General features: G+C 39.8%; 1 protein-coding gene across 1 annotated transcript in view; it reads left to right on the top strand.

Annotated features, from left to right (window-relative positions):
- Nucleotides 1-1,255: 1,255 nt before the first annotated feature.
- Nucleotides 1,256-13,750, top strand: part of SMCHD1 (structural maintenance of chromosomes flexible hinge domain containing 1) — a 64,604-nt gene continuing 52,109 nt past the window's right edge. The window contains exons 1-13 of the mRNA XM_082235180.1: nucleotides 1,256-1,696; nucleotides 6,265-6,340; nucleotides 6,930-7,091; nucleotides 7,797-7,879; nucleotides 7,970-8,100; nucleotides 8,554-8,668; nucleotides 9,511-9,630; nucleotides 9,868-10,034; nucleotides 10,333-10,426; nucleotides 10,934-11,144; nucleotides 12,092-12,212; nucleotides 12,297-12,477; nucleotides 12,977-13,174. Coding sequence (XP_082091306.1) covers nucleotides 1,538-1,696; nucleotides 6,265-6,340; nucleotides 6,930-7,091; nucleotides 7,797-7,879; nucleotides 7,970-8,100; nucleotides 8,554-8,668; nucleotides 9,511-9,630; nucleotides 9,868-10,034; nucleotides 10,333-10,426; nucleotides 10,934-11,144; nucleotides 12,092-12,212; nucleotides 12,297-12,477; nucleotides 12,977-13,174 — 1,818 coding nt within the window. The 5' untranslated portion in view covers nucleotides 1,256-1,537. The remainder of the gene's footprint in view (nucleotides 1,697-6,264; nucleotides 6,341-6,929; nucleotides 7,092-7,796; nucleotides 7,880-7,969; nucleotides 8,101-8,553; nucleotides 8,669-9,510; nucleotides 9,631-9,867; nucleotides 10,035-10,332; nucleotides 10,427-10,933; nucleotides 11,145-12,091; nucleotides 12,213-12,296; nucleotides 12,478-12,976; nucleotides 13,175-13,750) is intronic.

The raw sequence follows: 13,750 nt of genomic DNA, 5'->3' as shown, positions 1-13,750 counted from the left end.
TCTGACATATTGGCTCTAATAAAATTCTAACATTTATTAAAGCTTAGCAACCACAGATCAATACCAGTTCTCGGTAGCACACATTCGTATTAAAAAATATAACAATAAAAGGTAGATAAGTTTATTTTATTTAATACATTATAATTCTTGTACTATAAATAAGAAAGGCCTGGATTACCATGTTGGTATTAGCCAAGCTGCTCTAGGAAGGAAGTTTCAAAGCTGCCATGTGGTTGAATGGCACTTTAAAGTATGAGACACTACTCTCCTGCTCTAAGGGCTTAATGTAGAAATCCACACAGTAGAGCAAATGGGGGGGGGGGATAAGGTAACCCTAGTTAGACATAACTCTGGGAAATAGGGATTGTGTCAAAGGTTTCATAGAAAAGCTATGATTGGCAGAGGAATTTGAAGAAAGCAAGGAAGTAATGGAAGCAGTTACAGGTATAGGAACAGCAAGGAAGAAAGCAATTATTTAAGGGAGCAGCAAACTTGAACAGCTAACAGTAATGGAGTAATCTGTGTGAAGGTAACATGGTTTTAATAGCAGAAAGGTAAGAGCAGGAAGGCCTTGGGGGATTCTGAAAGTAAGCAAACATGTTTGAATGGGATATGGAAATAGAAAGGAGGCCAATATAGGATTGAAGGAGTAATGCATAACCAGGCAAAAGGTGTATTTCAGGTGCATGACGTGTGCAGCATAAGCAAATCAATCTACCTTTACATTAGATTGGTAACAGACCAGTCTAGACTGAAAGGTACTAAGACTGAAAGAAGGGTCATGCAATGGTCACCAAATTTGGTGAGAAGTTCTGCTGGGTAGCATGACATGCTGCATGACATTCCAGGTACAGCAGTGAATCCAGGAGAACACCAGCCTGTGAATATAAATGAGCTGGTTCTTTTCCCCACATGCCTTTCGATCCTGTCACACAAATAGGGAAATCCTCCCCTGCTGTCCTCTAGGCCACTATGGCATAGGCGCGCTGATCCAACACGCATTACGAAAACAGAAAGGACTTTTCCAGTAGTGGGAAGGGCACGTGGAGGGAAACACTCCCTCCCCTCAGGAGTAACTTAACGGCCAGCGGAATAGCGGCGGTTTCGCTTCCCACTTTTCACGTCAGCGGCGGTCACGCCCTTGATTCTCAGAGCGGGCCGGGTTCCGACATCGCCAGAACAATAGTTGCCATGGTGCGTTTCACAGCGGACGTGACGTCCTTGAACTAGAACGGGCCGCGGACCCCCCTTGACAGCCGCCGGATTGAAACTCCCGCGAGCGCTTTCGCTTCCGGGTTTGCCCCCCTCCCTCGCCCCGCCCCCCGTCCAAATCGCCTCACTCTTTGGGTTTTGTTCCCCGCAGCGGGGCGCCGCCCCCTCCGGCCGGCTCAGGCCCCGCCCCAATCCACGCCACGCCCCTTTCCTCTGCCTTCGCAGCCGCTGCTCTGAGCTGGGCGAGCCGCGGCGGCGGATGCGGGCGGCTCGGTGGTTGAGCTGAGGCGCTCGCTCGCTCGCTCGCAGGGAACTGTCAGTCAACATGGCAGCGGCTGAGGAGGCTGTGGAGAGGGAAAGCGGCGGCGGAGAAGTCCTGTCTGTCTACGTGTTCGACCGGCGCCAGGCGGATTCGGACGGCGAAGACAAAGTTGTGAAGTGTCCTGAGGGAAACTACGGCGCCTTCCGTAGCGCCGTGTGCCAGGTGAGAAAGCGCTTGTGGGGGCTGGGGGGGGGGAGAGAGAGAAGGGGGCAAAAATGCGTCACGGCGTAACGGGCAACCGACGGATGGGGAGCCAGCAACCCAGCCCGCTTTTTCGTAGGGTGCTTGAAGAGCCCAGACTCGAGGGCGCCCGGTGGCTTCTCTGACACGGGGGTGGGGTGGGGGGCGGCGAATCGCGCGCGGGTTGTGGGGGGGCGGGCTTCTCTTGACACGGGTGGGCGAAAAGGCGCGAAATGGCCCGGCGGCTGAGCGAGGTTGACGGGTCGCGGTGTGAAGCGAGAGCGCGAGTGTCTCTCGAGTGCAGGGAGGATGGCCCGCTCGGAAGGAGCAGAGCTGTCATGTTGAGAAGGAGCAGGAAATGCAGGTCCCTCGCTGTGAACTTGCGGCTTGCCAAAGACGTCTGTTGGGCTGTTTCGGATGGGTGCTTGTTTTTCTTGTCTCTTTCACTCTAAGAATAAAAATCTCATCATTGGAGGATTTGCAGTGGCTCATCGGCATCTTGGATTTGCACGGAGTCAAGGGGAAGGGGGTGTAAAAGAAAGCGGGTTGCAAGCACAAGCGCAGCAGCCTTTGGCATGGGGGCTAGAAGGGAAGGACCCGAAACCGAAAGTGGTGGGAAAGGTCCGGAGAGATTGCTGTTTTAAAGTTTTGACAATCAGAGCTGGCTTCAGTACAGAAGCTGTTGTAACAGAGCCTGGTCAAACTGCCTTTTTACTGAATCCTTATTTCAAGTAACCACTTTTTCCCTCAGTGCCCTCCTTGCTCCAGTCAAATGTCTGCCATTGTTGAAAACTATGTTTCTCACATTATCTCCTCTGCTTACTCTACGAAAACCTCTGTTGTTGTTTGAAACCTCAGTTTTCCTGTTAAGTCTCTGCAGCTCAGCTTGCTTTACTCAAACCTCTACCATTGATTAAAACTTCATTTTCCTCTGTGTACTTTCCTTCTTCTGTACTCAAACTTCCAGCCCCAGTGCCAGACTATTTTGTGCCCTAGGCACAGCTAATTACTTGTACACACACATACACATACAAATTGCATCAGCAAGGGCCTTAGCATCAGTATTTCCAGATAAACCTTATGTCATAAAAAAAACTCTATTGAGCATCATATATACCAAGATGGTATCTCAGTGGTTTCAAAGCATCAGTTCAGCTCCCCCATCTTGTTTTGTTCAATGGCATTACAGTTATGCCTCATTCTGATACATGGTTAGTTAGAATTTTCCAATGCTGAGTCGATGCAGAGAAATAATTATAGATCCATTGAACCAAACTGAAGAAACTAGTTGCTTCCAGACAACACTTAGCGGCATTATTGACTACAAAGTTTAAAATGTGTGCATTTCAGGCCACAAAAAGGCACATGGATTTACGTCCAGGACTCTTTTGTATGCCATTTTCTTTGCATTTAATGTTACTCCCATTAACATAACTTTGAGCACACAGATTCTCATTTAGTAATCCATTTGCTCGAACTGTCCAATAAGAGTTTATGTGATAAAACACCTGTAGTCTCCTTTAGTGGAACAAATCCCAAGAAGTGTTCTCTTATGATAACCTCATAAGGCATGGGCAGGGAGGACAACTGCCCCCTCCATCAAGTAAATCCATTAAAATACTTAACTGAGGTTCTGTGCCTCCAACATAAAGCCTGGCTATGCCCATGCTCACGGAGGCCACTTCAGTGCTGCTAACACAGCAGTTTGACTTTACCCCCGGTGGTGCACTCCATTATATCTCAAGACAGACGGATACCATCAACAACAACCTCAAAATATTAATATATACATAAAAACAGTTCTGATGTATGAATTACTTCAAAAATAATAAAAGTATTCAAAATATAAATATAAATTAAAATATTATCAGAAATTTATAAGAAAAAACAAACTAATCTGTATAAAACTGTCCCTCAAAGGTCAGCACTGTGCCCCTGTGATATCTGCGCCCTAAATTGGCCTAATGATAGCAGCCCTCCTGCAAAGTTCTTACTCTTTGGTACTTCAGCTGCCTTGTGTGAAAGAGATGGAGGATGAAGAGCCCACTTTGAATATTCTATAGAACTTTCACACAATTTGTTTCATTCCTGGTACCATGTGTTATCTTCAGTTTGAAGTTCATGATACAGTGTGAAATTTAGCACAGGTATTTTATTAACAAACAGCACCCATGTATGCAACATTCGCCAGGGTGGATACAAATCAATTATTTTTAAAATTTAAATTGGGGTTTTTTATTTAAATTGGATTTTTTAAATTGGATTTTTAAAATAAAATGCTTTTGGATGGAAAATATTTCTAAAGACAGTTTTCTATTTAAGTTACATTATAGTCCAAAAGCTATTCATCAGGAAATAAGGATTTTTTAAAAGTTTTTTAATGTGTTCTAAGGGACGCGGGTGGCGCTGTGGGTTAAACCACAGAGCCTAGGGCTTGCCGATCAGAAGGTCGGCGGTTTGAATCCCCGCGACGGGGTGAGCTCCCGTTGCTCGGTCCCTGCTCCTGCCAACCTAGCAGTTCGAAAGCACGTCAAAAGTGCAAGCAGATAAATAGGGAAGGTAAACGGTGTTTCCGTACGCTGCTCTGGTTTGCCAGAAGCAGCTTAGTCATGCTGGCCACCTGACCCGGAAGCTGTACGTCGGCTCCCTTGGCCAATAAAGCGAGATGAGCGCCCCAACCCCAGAGCTGGTCACGACTGGACCTAATGGTCAGGGGTCCCTTTACCTTTACCTTAAAACTCAGTCTAAGTTTTTTTTAAAAAAGTTTAACAATATCAATTAACAAATGTGGATACATATGCTATAATAAATAAATTAAATATATTAAATAAATTGTTTAAATTGTTATTAAGGAAATGATTATTTTTCTCCTTCCAATAAAGTACAGCAGGAAAGTTGTCCAAATATAAACAGTTAACCTATTTAACTTCACAATAATTTCATAATTATCTGTCTATGTATTTCTAATAGTACGTATAACCAAATGAGTAATTTTTTATATAACTGTAAAAACTACTCTGAAAATTTGTTATTCCAAAAATGAAACCTTCATCTGGTTGTAAATATTAAGATTATACCAGCAAGAATGAGTATTTCTGTAAAAAATGATTTAAATCAGGTCTTAGTGACTAGTGATTCAAATCAAGTCTTACTGACTAGTGATTTAAATCAATTTGATTTAAATCAAATCCACCCTGACGTCAACCAATGGAACTTAACATTCTGTAATTAAACAAACAAACTACCAGACTTGCTCTTAAGATTCTGTTCATCTTGAAGATGCAGCAGCATACATCAGTATTGGAAGTGTGTGCAAAGGGGGCTGCAAAACAGGAGAGAGGAGGAGGCATGGAAATGGGGGGAGGGGATGATTTGTTTGCAAGAGTGAGCTGAGAAAGGGGAATAAGAGGGAGGGAAAGTGGCAGCACTGGGGATCATAGAATTGTAGAGTTGGAAGGGATTCTGAGGGTTGGTCTAGTCCAGTCTAACCCCTACAGTGCAATAAATCTGTTGACAGTCTTCTCCAGGTGGACTCAAACAACCAACCTTCTGATTAACACACTGACCCAGAACTACTATATTCCTCTTAACCATGCTGTTTCCTGCAGTAGTGAAGATAATTGTACACAGCTTTATCAATACTAGGCTACATCTCAGCTTTGGACTTGTTGTTCAATATAGAGGTCTGCTGAGAAATGATTACCAACGATGTTCTGATGCAATACTTCTAATTAAAGTGTAAAACAAACGCAGGAAGAGTGTTTTGATTAGGTGCTCAGAGACTTTCTCTAGGGCAGATCGAAACTGCATTCTAGTCATTCTAGTCTGTAGTTTAAGCTTAAAAGTTTAGAAGACTGCAGGTAAAGCTGAGTAAAACTTTGTCGATATTTATGAGATGAACAAAATGTATCATTCCATATTACAAGAAGTAATAAGATCTTGGTTATAAAAGTAACATACAATATCATATGGAGAAATGAAAATGTTTGCAAAGAGAAAAATTTAGAAGCCACGGAAGCCCTGTCAGACATTTGGCTTCCAAAAGAATGTTCGAAAACCGGAACAGTCACTTCCAGGTTTTGATCGTTCAGGAGCCAAAATGTTCAAGAACTAGGCTGTTCAAAAACCAACGACTTATAAAAGTGAACTTATAAAACAAATTAAGCTGAAACCAAAAAGTGCCTACATGAAATACTGGGCTCATAGTAAAGAATGGAAAGGGTCTAATGTGCTCCAATAGCCTTATAGAGTTTCTCCTACAAAAATGTTTAGATGGCTTTAAAGGGGGATTAGAGAAATTAATGGATGAAGTATCTTCAGTATCCATTTGCCAGGGCAGCTAAACAGATTCTCCAGATTCAAGTCCAATATGCCTTTCAGTGCCAGTTGCTCGGGGCAACAATAAGGCATTGTTAAAGGAAAGTGCATCCTGGACTATATAAACCTTTTTGGTTTATAGGACACTTCTTAAGGTTCTTGAATGTTTTTACCCCGAGCTCTGCTTTATCTCCCTCCACCCTTCTAATTTAATATTTAACTTGCCTTTGTAGGTATTTGGCATTTCCTCCAAAGAAACTTTTATTGTGACAACCACAAATAGAATACAGATCACAAATGAAAACTTTGGTACGTACGTTTTTCTTAATGGATACAAGCTATACCCAAATTCTCTCTGATAAAGTAGCAAAAGTGCATGAAAACTCATGCCTCACCCATTTATTTATTTCTGAGATGCCACAGGACTCCTATTTTTTATCAGAACACTAATTAGTTTCTGTATACATAGCAGGATTTTAAAACATAAAATCAGAAATGAGAAATATTTTTATGCTCTGTGTATGGAAATCAGTTTTTTAAAAGAATAACACAAAAGGTAAGTGCTAACATTCATGTAGTAGCAATCGAAAATTAATATCCCTTAATTGGATATCTGATTTCATTACTAAATTGTTTTTTATAAAATGCAAGCTAAGTAACTTATATTGCAAGTCTAAGGGGGAAAGAAGCTTTGTACTAAGTAATCGAAACAATGTACATTCAGGTCCTTCTTTCTGAACACAATGCGTTCACTGGAAATTGTTCGTTAGGCAATTGTAGTGTTTTATCTCTCAAACAGTGTATAAAGTTTATGAAATAAATATATAAGTAAATAAAATATATTTTAACAGCAGTATGAAAAATGAAGTTGGATTTTTATTTCATATATGTGTTGTAGGGGGAATGGTTAAAGATGGCACGACTGTCTATTTGCTACAATCAGTTGACCAGTCACTCGCCTCTGCAACAAAAGAGCGTATTGATTTCCTACCACATTATGATACACTTGTGAAAAGTGGAATGTATGAATACTATGCTAGTGAAGGACAAAATCCGCTGCGTAAGTATATCAGGTATTCTTTTAACTGTAACTGTATGACACACAGTTAATTAGTACATTGTATTGTTAAGACCAATGTTTTGCTATTAAATACCATGCAACAGATTTAAAAAATAAGCTGTAATTAAAATAAAGTTAGTTTTAAAGTAATCTTTTAAAAATTGCATCAGGATTAAAACAAACTTTTCCTATCTATCTTCCTCTTTTCCCTTTAATAGCATACACACTTTACAACCCCTAAAAAGTTGCCTCCCCCTCAAGCTCTCCAACAACATACTTTAATGTGTTGAACAGCTGTACCAGTCTATAGTGTCCTTTAATCTCTGGTATTGGCATAGCGCTACATTGGGTTGTGGGGTATGTGGGGAACTCAGGTCAGAATCCTGCTAATTGTATTATGGATGGCTGATCTAAAATGCTGACTGGGACTGGGAAATTGTCCCAACAGAAGACATTACCTGAACTTACAGTATGACATCAAAATTCAGTGTAATCTTTATATGAATGAGTCTCTGTCAAGTTTCTAATAGCCATCTGTCACTGCCTCTCCTGTCAGAGAGAAAGATACTCCTCTTTTCAGAGGGAAAGAAGATAAGGTATAGCTTGTATCATATGTTGCCTTTCAGGAACATGTCAAAAGTGGATATTCTAATTTTTGTTAATAATTTTAATTATTACCAAACATTTCTCTCTTTTTCTGTTTAGCGTTCGCTCTTGCAGAATTAATTGATAACTCTTTATCAGCTACTTCTGAAAATACTGCCGTCCGGAGAATACAGTTAAAGCTGGTAAGTAACTAAGGAGCTACTCCAGTGTTTTGCAGGGTTATTGTATGATAGAATCATCATATACTGTTTCTTCTTCTTTTAAAAAAATAGTTATTTGATGACTCTCAAGGGAAACCAGCCATTGCCGTGATTGATAATGGAAGAGGCATGAGTTCTAAACAACTGAATAATTGGGCTGTGTATCGGTTATCAAAGTTTACACGACAAAGTGATATGGAAAGGTTAGGATGTTCTAATTTCAATGGTATTTAAGTATAAAATTGGTGAATTTCATTGTGTAAGAATTCAGTGTTCTCAGGACATGTTTTAAAAAGTTCCCATAGTTCTTAAATGCTGAGAAATTGAAACAGCTAACAAAAAGTCCAAATAATTATACTTTGAGGTCTCAGTATTTCAAGTCTTTTATCTTTTGTTAAGATATATAGTTTTTACATTGATAACTTTGTCAACCACTTGAAATACTTTAGTAATTACCAGGAAGCAAATCAATGTTTCTGAATATTTGAATGAATATATAATGGAGATATTTTGTAATGTTTAGTTAGTAGTAAGCATTATGTGTTCTTGCTTGGTATTGTTATTAATTGGAAAAGTTTTCAGTAATGCCTGATATGCTCACACTTGCATATTTAACAGCTTCTGATATTTCTTTTTTTGTCTAATTTTGGTATTAGTGACCATTCAGGATATGTACGTCCTTCAGCTGTACCCCGCAGTTTAAACAGTGATATATCATATTTTGGGGTTGGTGGTAAACAAGCAGTGTTTTTTGTTGGACAGTCTACCAGAGTAAGTAACATTTTATATTTTTACAATTTTAGCCATTTTATGTGGTACTTCTTGGCTAACCTAGACTAGCAACTGGCTGTGTTTTCCTGCTTCTGTATGCAGCATACCTGTAAAGTGTGCCCCATGCTGATACAGTAGTCATAAGGAAAATCATCAGACCATTGTCACCAATTGGCTATTAGAAAAGAGGCCTGTCCACTTAGCAGTTATTGGGAACACTGGTTTGGCTTACCCACACCCTTCATGGCCTTTGGTAAACGAACAGGACCCCTTTGCCTCCCAGCTGTTAGTTGGTAACAATAGTTTTCCTACATGAACCACAGTCTGGCAATTGGGACTGCTGGTCTCAAACACTGGATATTACACACTTAAAATGAATGAGAATACTCTGTGTTGCTGGTGGAGAGAAGGCTGTCTTTGTCTTGAATACGACATGGTAATGAGATGGGGTGTATTCTATATCTGGGTGCTGTATTGGGGGGAAATGCATACTGATGGTCCCTTCTTGTCATCTTGTGTGCACTTTTGACAGATGTGGCTTCTCTTGTAATTCTGAAACTGTTCTACAGTGGTACCTCGGGTTAAGTATTTAATTCCTTCCAGAGGTCCATTCTTAACCTGAAACTGTTCTTAACCTGAAGCACCACTTTAGCTAATGGGGCCTCCTGCTGCTGCTGCACCACTGGAGCACAATTTCTGTTCTCATCCTGAAGCAAAGTTCTTAACCAGAGGTACTATTTCTGGGTTAGTGGAGTCTGTAACCTAAAGCGTATGTAACCTGAAGCATATGTAACCCGAAGTACCACTGTATTTATTATTTAAAATTTTTAAATCTTGAACAGATGATAAGCAAACCTGCAGATTCTAAAGATGTTCATGAGCTTGTACTTTCTAAAGAAGATTTTGAAAAGAAAGAGAAAAACAAAGAAGCTATATACAAGGGATACATTCGAAACAGAAAGGTAAGGAACTTAAATTATTTGTTGAGTTATACAAAATACTTGAAAAAAGGTCATCTTAGTACTTAACAAGTAGCTACCAGGGTTTAGGCAGTTGTTGGGAAATTAATTGTACCAACAAGTTTTATCTTTTCTGATAAGCAGCTGGACAAGAAAGATGAGAGCAGTTGTTTCCCAGTTTATGGTTACAATTCCAGTCAAGTGACCTATTTTATTTTATTTTAAAACTATTTCTCAAAGCCATCTGACTCTTCCCATATTGTTAATGACGATGAACGATTCCTGCACAATCTTATCATGGAAGAAAAAGACAAAGAAGGTTTCACTGCAGTAGTTATTACAGGAGTACAGCCAGAACACGTACAGTACCTGAAAAACAATTTTAACCGTTGGACGAGGCAACTATCGTGAGTTGTTTGTTAAAATAGTTAATATGTTCAAATACTATTGACTCAAATCTTGCATTACTTAAGATTTTTTTGTGCAGTTTCTGCAAATCATTTATTAATTGAATTTACTATAAATTTATACTAGTCTATATTAGTGCATAGTACGCTTAGTGCTGCTTTCAGGTTTCCAGCTGCCAGTTGTGGGGTGCCCATTTTATAACTTAAGTAAATGCCTGCTTGATTATTCAACACTGTACCAATTTTGTAAATGTCTTTTATTCAAATTTTAACAGACACATATACCATTTTTTTACAGACACATATACCATTACTATATCCATGGACCAAAAGGAAATGAAATTAATTTGCCAATGAAGGAAGCAAGAACTTTCAACAATATTGATATTGAGGTAGGATCTATATACATTGGTTTGCAAATAATTACATTTGCTTAGAACCAGGGACTATCCAAAGTGTTACACTTGCAAAACAGGGCTTTCCTATTTCCTCCTTTCCCTGCATTGTTTCTGGTGTTCAGGGAATAGCATGAGCAATGATGCAGTGGGATGCCAGTGGAAAATATCGTCCCTTCCTTGCATGAACAGAAGTGTCTTTCTGCTAGCATAAGGAATCCCACCCATTGAACAGTGGGAACCTCTGGATCCTACCCACTTCATATTGTGTACATCTGCCCTGCAAGGAGATAAAGCTCCAGTCATGGCTCTAACCTTTAGACAGCCCTGCCACTACCATTCCTATAAGCTATAAGTTACTGGGGAGCACAGATTCTCCTGATTCCTGGTTTGCACAAATCTTGGAGCATGCTGTTAAGTTTGTATTATTTCTGCCTCTTGATGACCATGGCAACAAACAACATTTATAGGAGGAACTTGCATTTATTTGTTGTTTATTTGTAGATTTCAATGTATGAAAAAGGGAAGACACCTAAGATTGTGAATCTTAGAGAAATTGACAATGATATGCAGACATTATATATAAGTACAGCAGCGGATAGTTTTGAGTTCAAGGCGAAAGTTGAAGGAGACGGTGTAGTGGAAGGTGTTATACGCTATCACCCTTTCTTGTATGATAAAGAGACCTATCCTGATGATCCTTGCTTTCCTTCAAGTAAGTTGGGTAACTTTCATACTATTTCTCAATACTATTTGCATCCTCCTTGTGCAGCTCTTTAGCTTGGGAGCGGGGAACACTGCACTGAAGTGGTCTCACCTACCCTCCCGAGGTCCGCGCAGCTCTGTGCGACCCTCCGGAGGCCGGCGCGGCTTGGTGCCGGGCTCCGGGGGGTCGCGCAGAGCTGCCTGCCCTCCCGGGGTCCGCGCAGCTCTGCGTGACCCTCGGGAGCCCGGCACCAGTTTTTGAGATCTGCAAGGGAGGCCTTGTTGGCAGTTCTGCTGTGCTGTGAAGTTTGTGAAGTGGCAGTACCTGAGAAGACCTTCTCTATGGTAGCCACTCGGCTGTTGAATGCCTTCTGAGGTGCATCTGGTTTCGTCACTGTATACATTTCAACAACTGGTCAAGCCACACATTTTTGCACTGGCAATTGGGACTGGAGGATGAGATTAGAATATTCTTCACTGCAATGTTGTTGTTTCTGTCTGCTCTTCATTCAGCTTAATTCAGTTTAGGTTTTACTTAGTTAACTTGTAGTATTGAGCTTGAAGGTAACCTGCCTTGGGGCAGGCTACATGGCGAAGGACAGGGCTATAATTACACATATATATAATTCTACAAGCTGAAATTATTATGCTGTAAAGTGCACCTAAGGTTGATGGGGATGTTTGGCTGAAACTTTTAGGGTGATCTGTTTCCTGCCTTGTATGACAAGGGAGAAAACCATGAAGCCTATTGGGTCACTGGGTATTAAGCTGTACAAACTTTACTTTACTTTACTTCACTTACCAGTGTTGAATAACTTTTATTAGTTTGCTGCATATTTGAGGGGAAACTGTATGACTAATAAATAATTAGAAATAGTGGTTTAATGTTCTATTTTGGAGAACAATGTCTTCTGTCCTTGCATTCCTTTGTAATTTGACACTCATTTTTCAATTTAGAATTAAAAGATGACAATGATGATGAAGAATGCTATGTAATAGAAAAGGGAGCAAGAGGGAAAAGGCCTATTTTTGAATGTTTTTGGAATGGAAGACTAATACCATACACAACTGTTGAGAAGTAAGATTATGCCTATGCAATAATTTACATTTTTTATTTTTTTTATTTTTGTAAAAGTTTCTAATCATTGCCTTTCTCCCTAAGCTTTGAGTGGTGTGCTCTGCCCAAGAGAGGTCTTGCCCCATCTGAATGTTACAACAGAATTTCTGGTGTGTTATTTACAAATGACAGATTTCAGGTCAGCACAAACAAACTCACTTTCATGGATTTGGAATTGAAGTTAAAAGACAGAAACACAATTTTTACAAGAATCGTCAATGGACAGGTAATACTTGTTCAATTTAATTGCTTGTCACAATTGGATAAATAAATTAAGAGAACCATTATATGTGAGCTTTCTGTATTTTTATTGACGTACTTTAGATTTTTAAATTACATTGCCTAAGACAATTACATTGCCTAACTTTATTTGAGGAGTTTGGTATGTGTTACCATAATGTTGGGGCTGGCTCTTAGTCTGAAGGGGCCCTGGGCAAAGTACTTTGTGGTAGGTTCCTTCCCTACTTCATCAATGGATCTTGGGAGGCTTTCCTGGCTTTAGTAGTAGTACTGAGCAGATGGGTCTAGTCACCTTTTTAATTCCCCTCAGTGGCCAAGTGATGCTAGGTCAGGAACATTGTGGGTAATTAAAATTGCCACACCTTGTCTCTTCGTAATTTTAAATAATGACTAATTGAAGCTGAGGCCTGCACAAGACTGCACCTTCAGACAGTCATAAAGGCTGAACTACAGTTACTCTAATACATGTTCAAAATTCTTCACAGGAGCAAAGAATGAAAATTGACAGAGACTTTTCATTGTGGCTCAAGGAGTGCCATGAAAAACATGACAAACAAATAAAATTCACACACTTCAAAGAAATAATTACACGCACTGAGCTGCACTCTAAGCGCTTGCAGAGTCCCTGGTCTACATATTTGGCAATAGAATGGGATGGAAAGACATACAAAGCTGGGCAGCTGGTAAGTTAATTGCTTGTTGATGACACTTTTTAAAGATGGCCTAACACAGATTTGAATGCAACAAATAAAATTATAATATGCTTTTAAAAGAATGTTTGCTGGGGAAATAGAAGTACTTTGTTGCTTATCCTGTATAATGCAGACAAAAATATTGATGTTATATATTATTTTATGTTATAAAAAGCTAATTTAGGATTAAATTATTGCTACTGTAAAAAAAAATATTTTAAATGTTTTTATTGATGTGAGCATTTCTACCCCACCCTTGTAATGCATACATATCCCTCTGGGTGTCTTAGAACAATTAAAATCACAGTATCATTATGAACCCATGATGTCACAATACTTTTTTTTACTGATAATTCTAATATTCCTTGTAAATGGCTTAGTGGTTTTATTGCAATCAAGCAGTAGATAGATAGACACTTTAATTATGCCCAGAAACAAATTAGCAAACAACACAGCTGTTGCAGATGATGTGTAAAGTTAGCTGTTTGAACACTGCCCTAAAACTGGATCTTAAACCCCCCAAAACATGCTCCCTCATTCTTGCAGTTGTGTTCTGAATCAATCGAA

Source organism: Podarcis vaucheri, assembly GCF_965113315.1.
Source record: "Podarcis vaucheri genome assembly, chromosome: 8".
In the NCBI taxonomy this organism is placed as follows: domain Eukaryota; kingdom Metazoa; phylum Chordata; class Lepidosauria; order Squamata; family Lacertidae; genus Podarcis; species Podarcis vaucheri.
The sequence above is the reverse complement of the archived record's forward strand: the minus strand, read 5'-3'. Positions and strand labels throughout refer to the sequence as shown.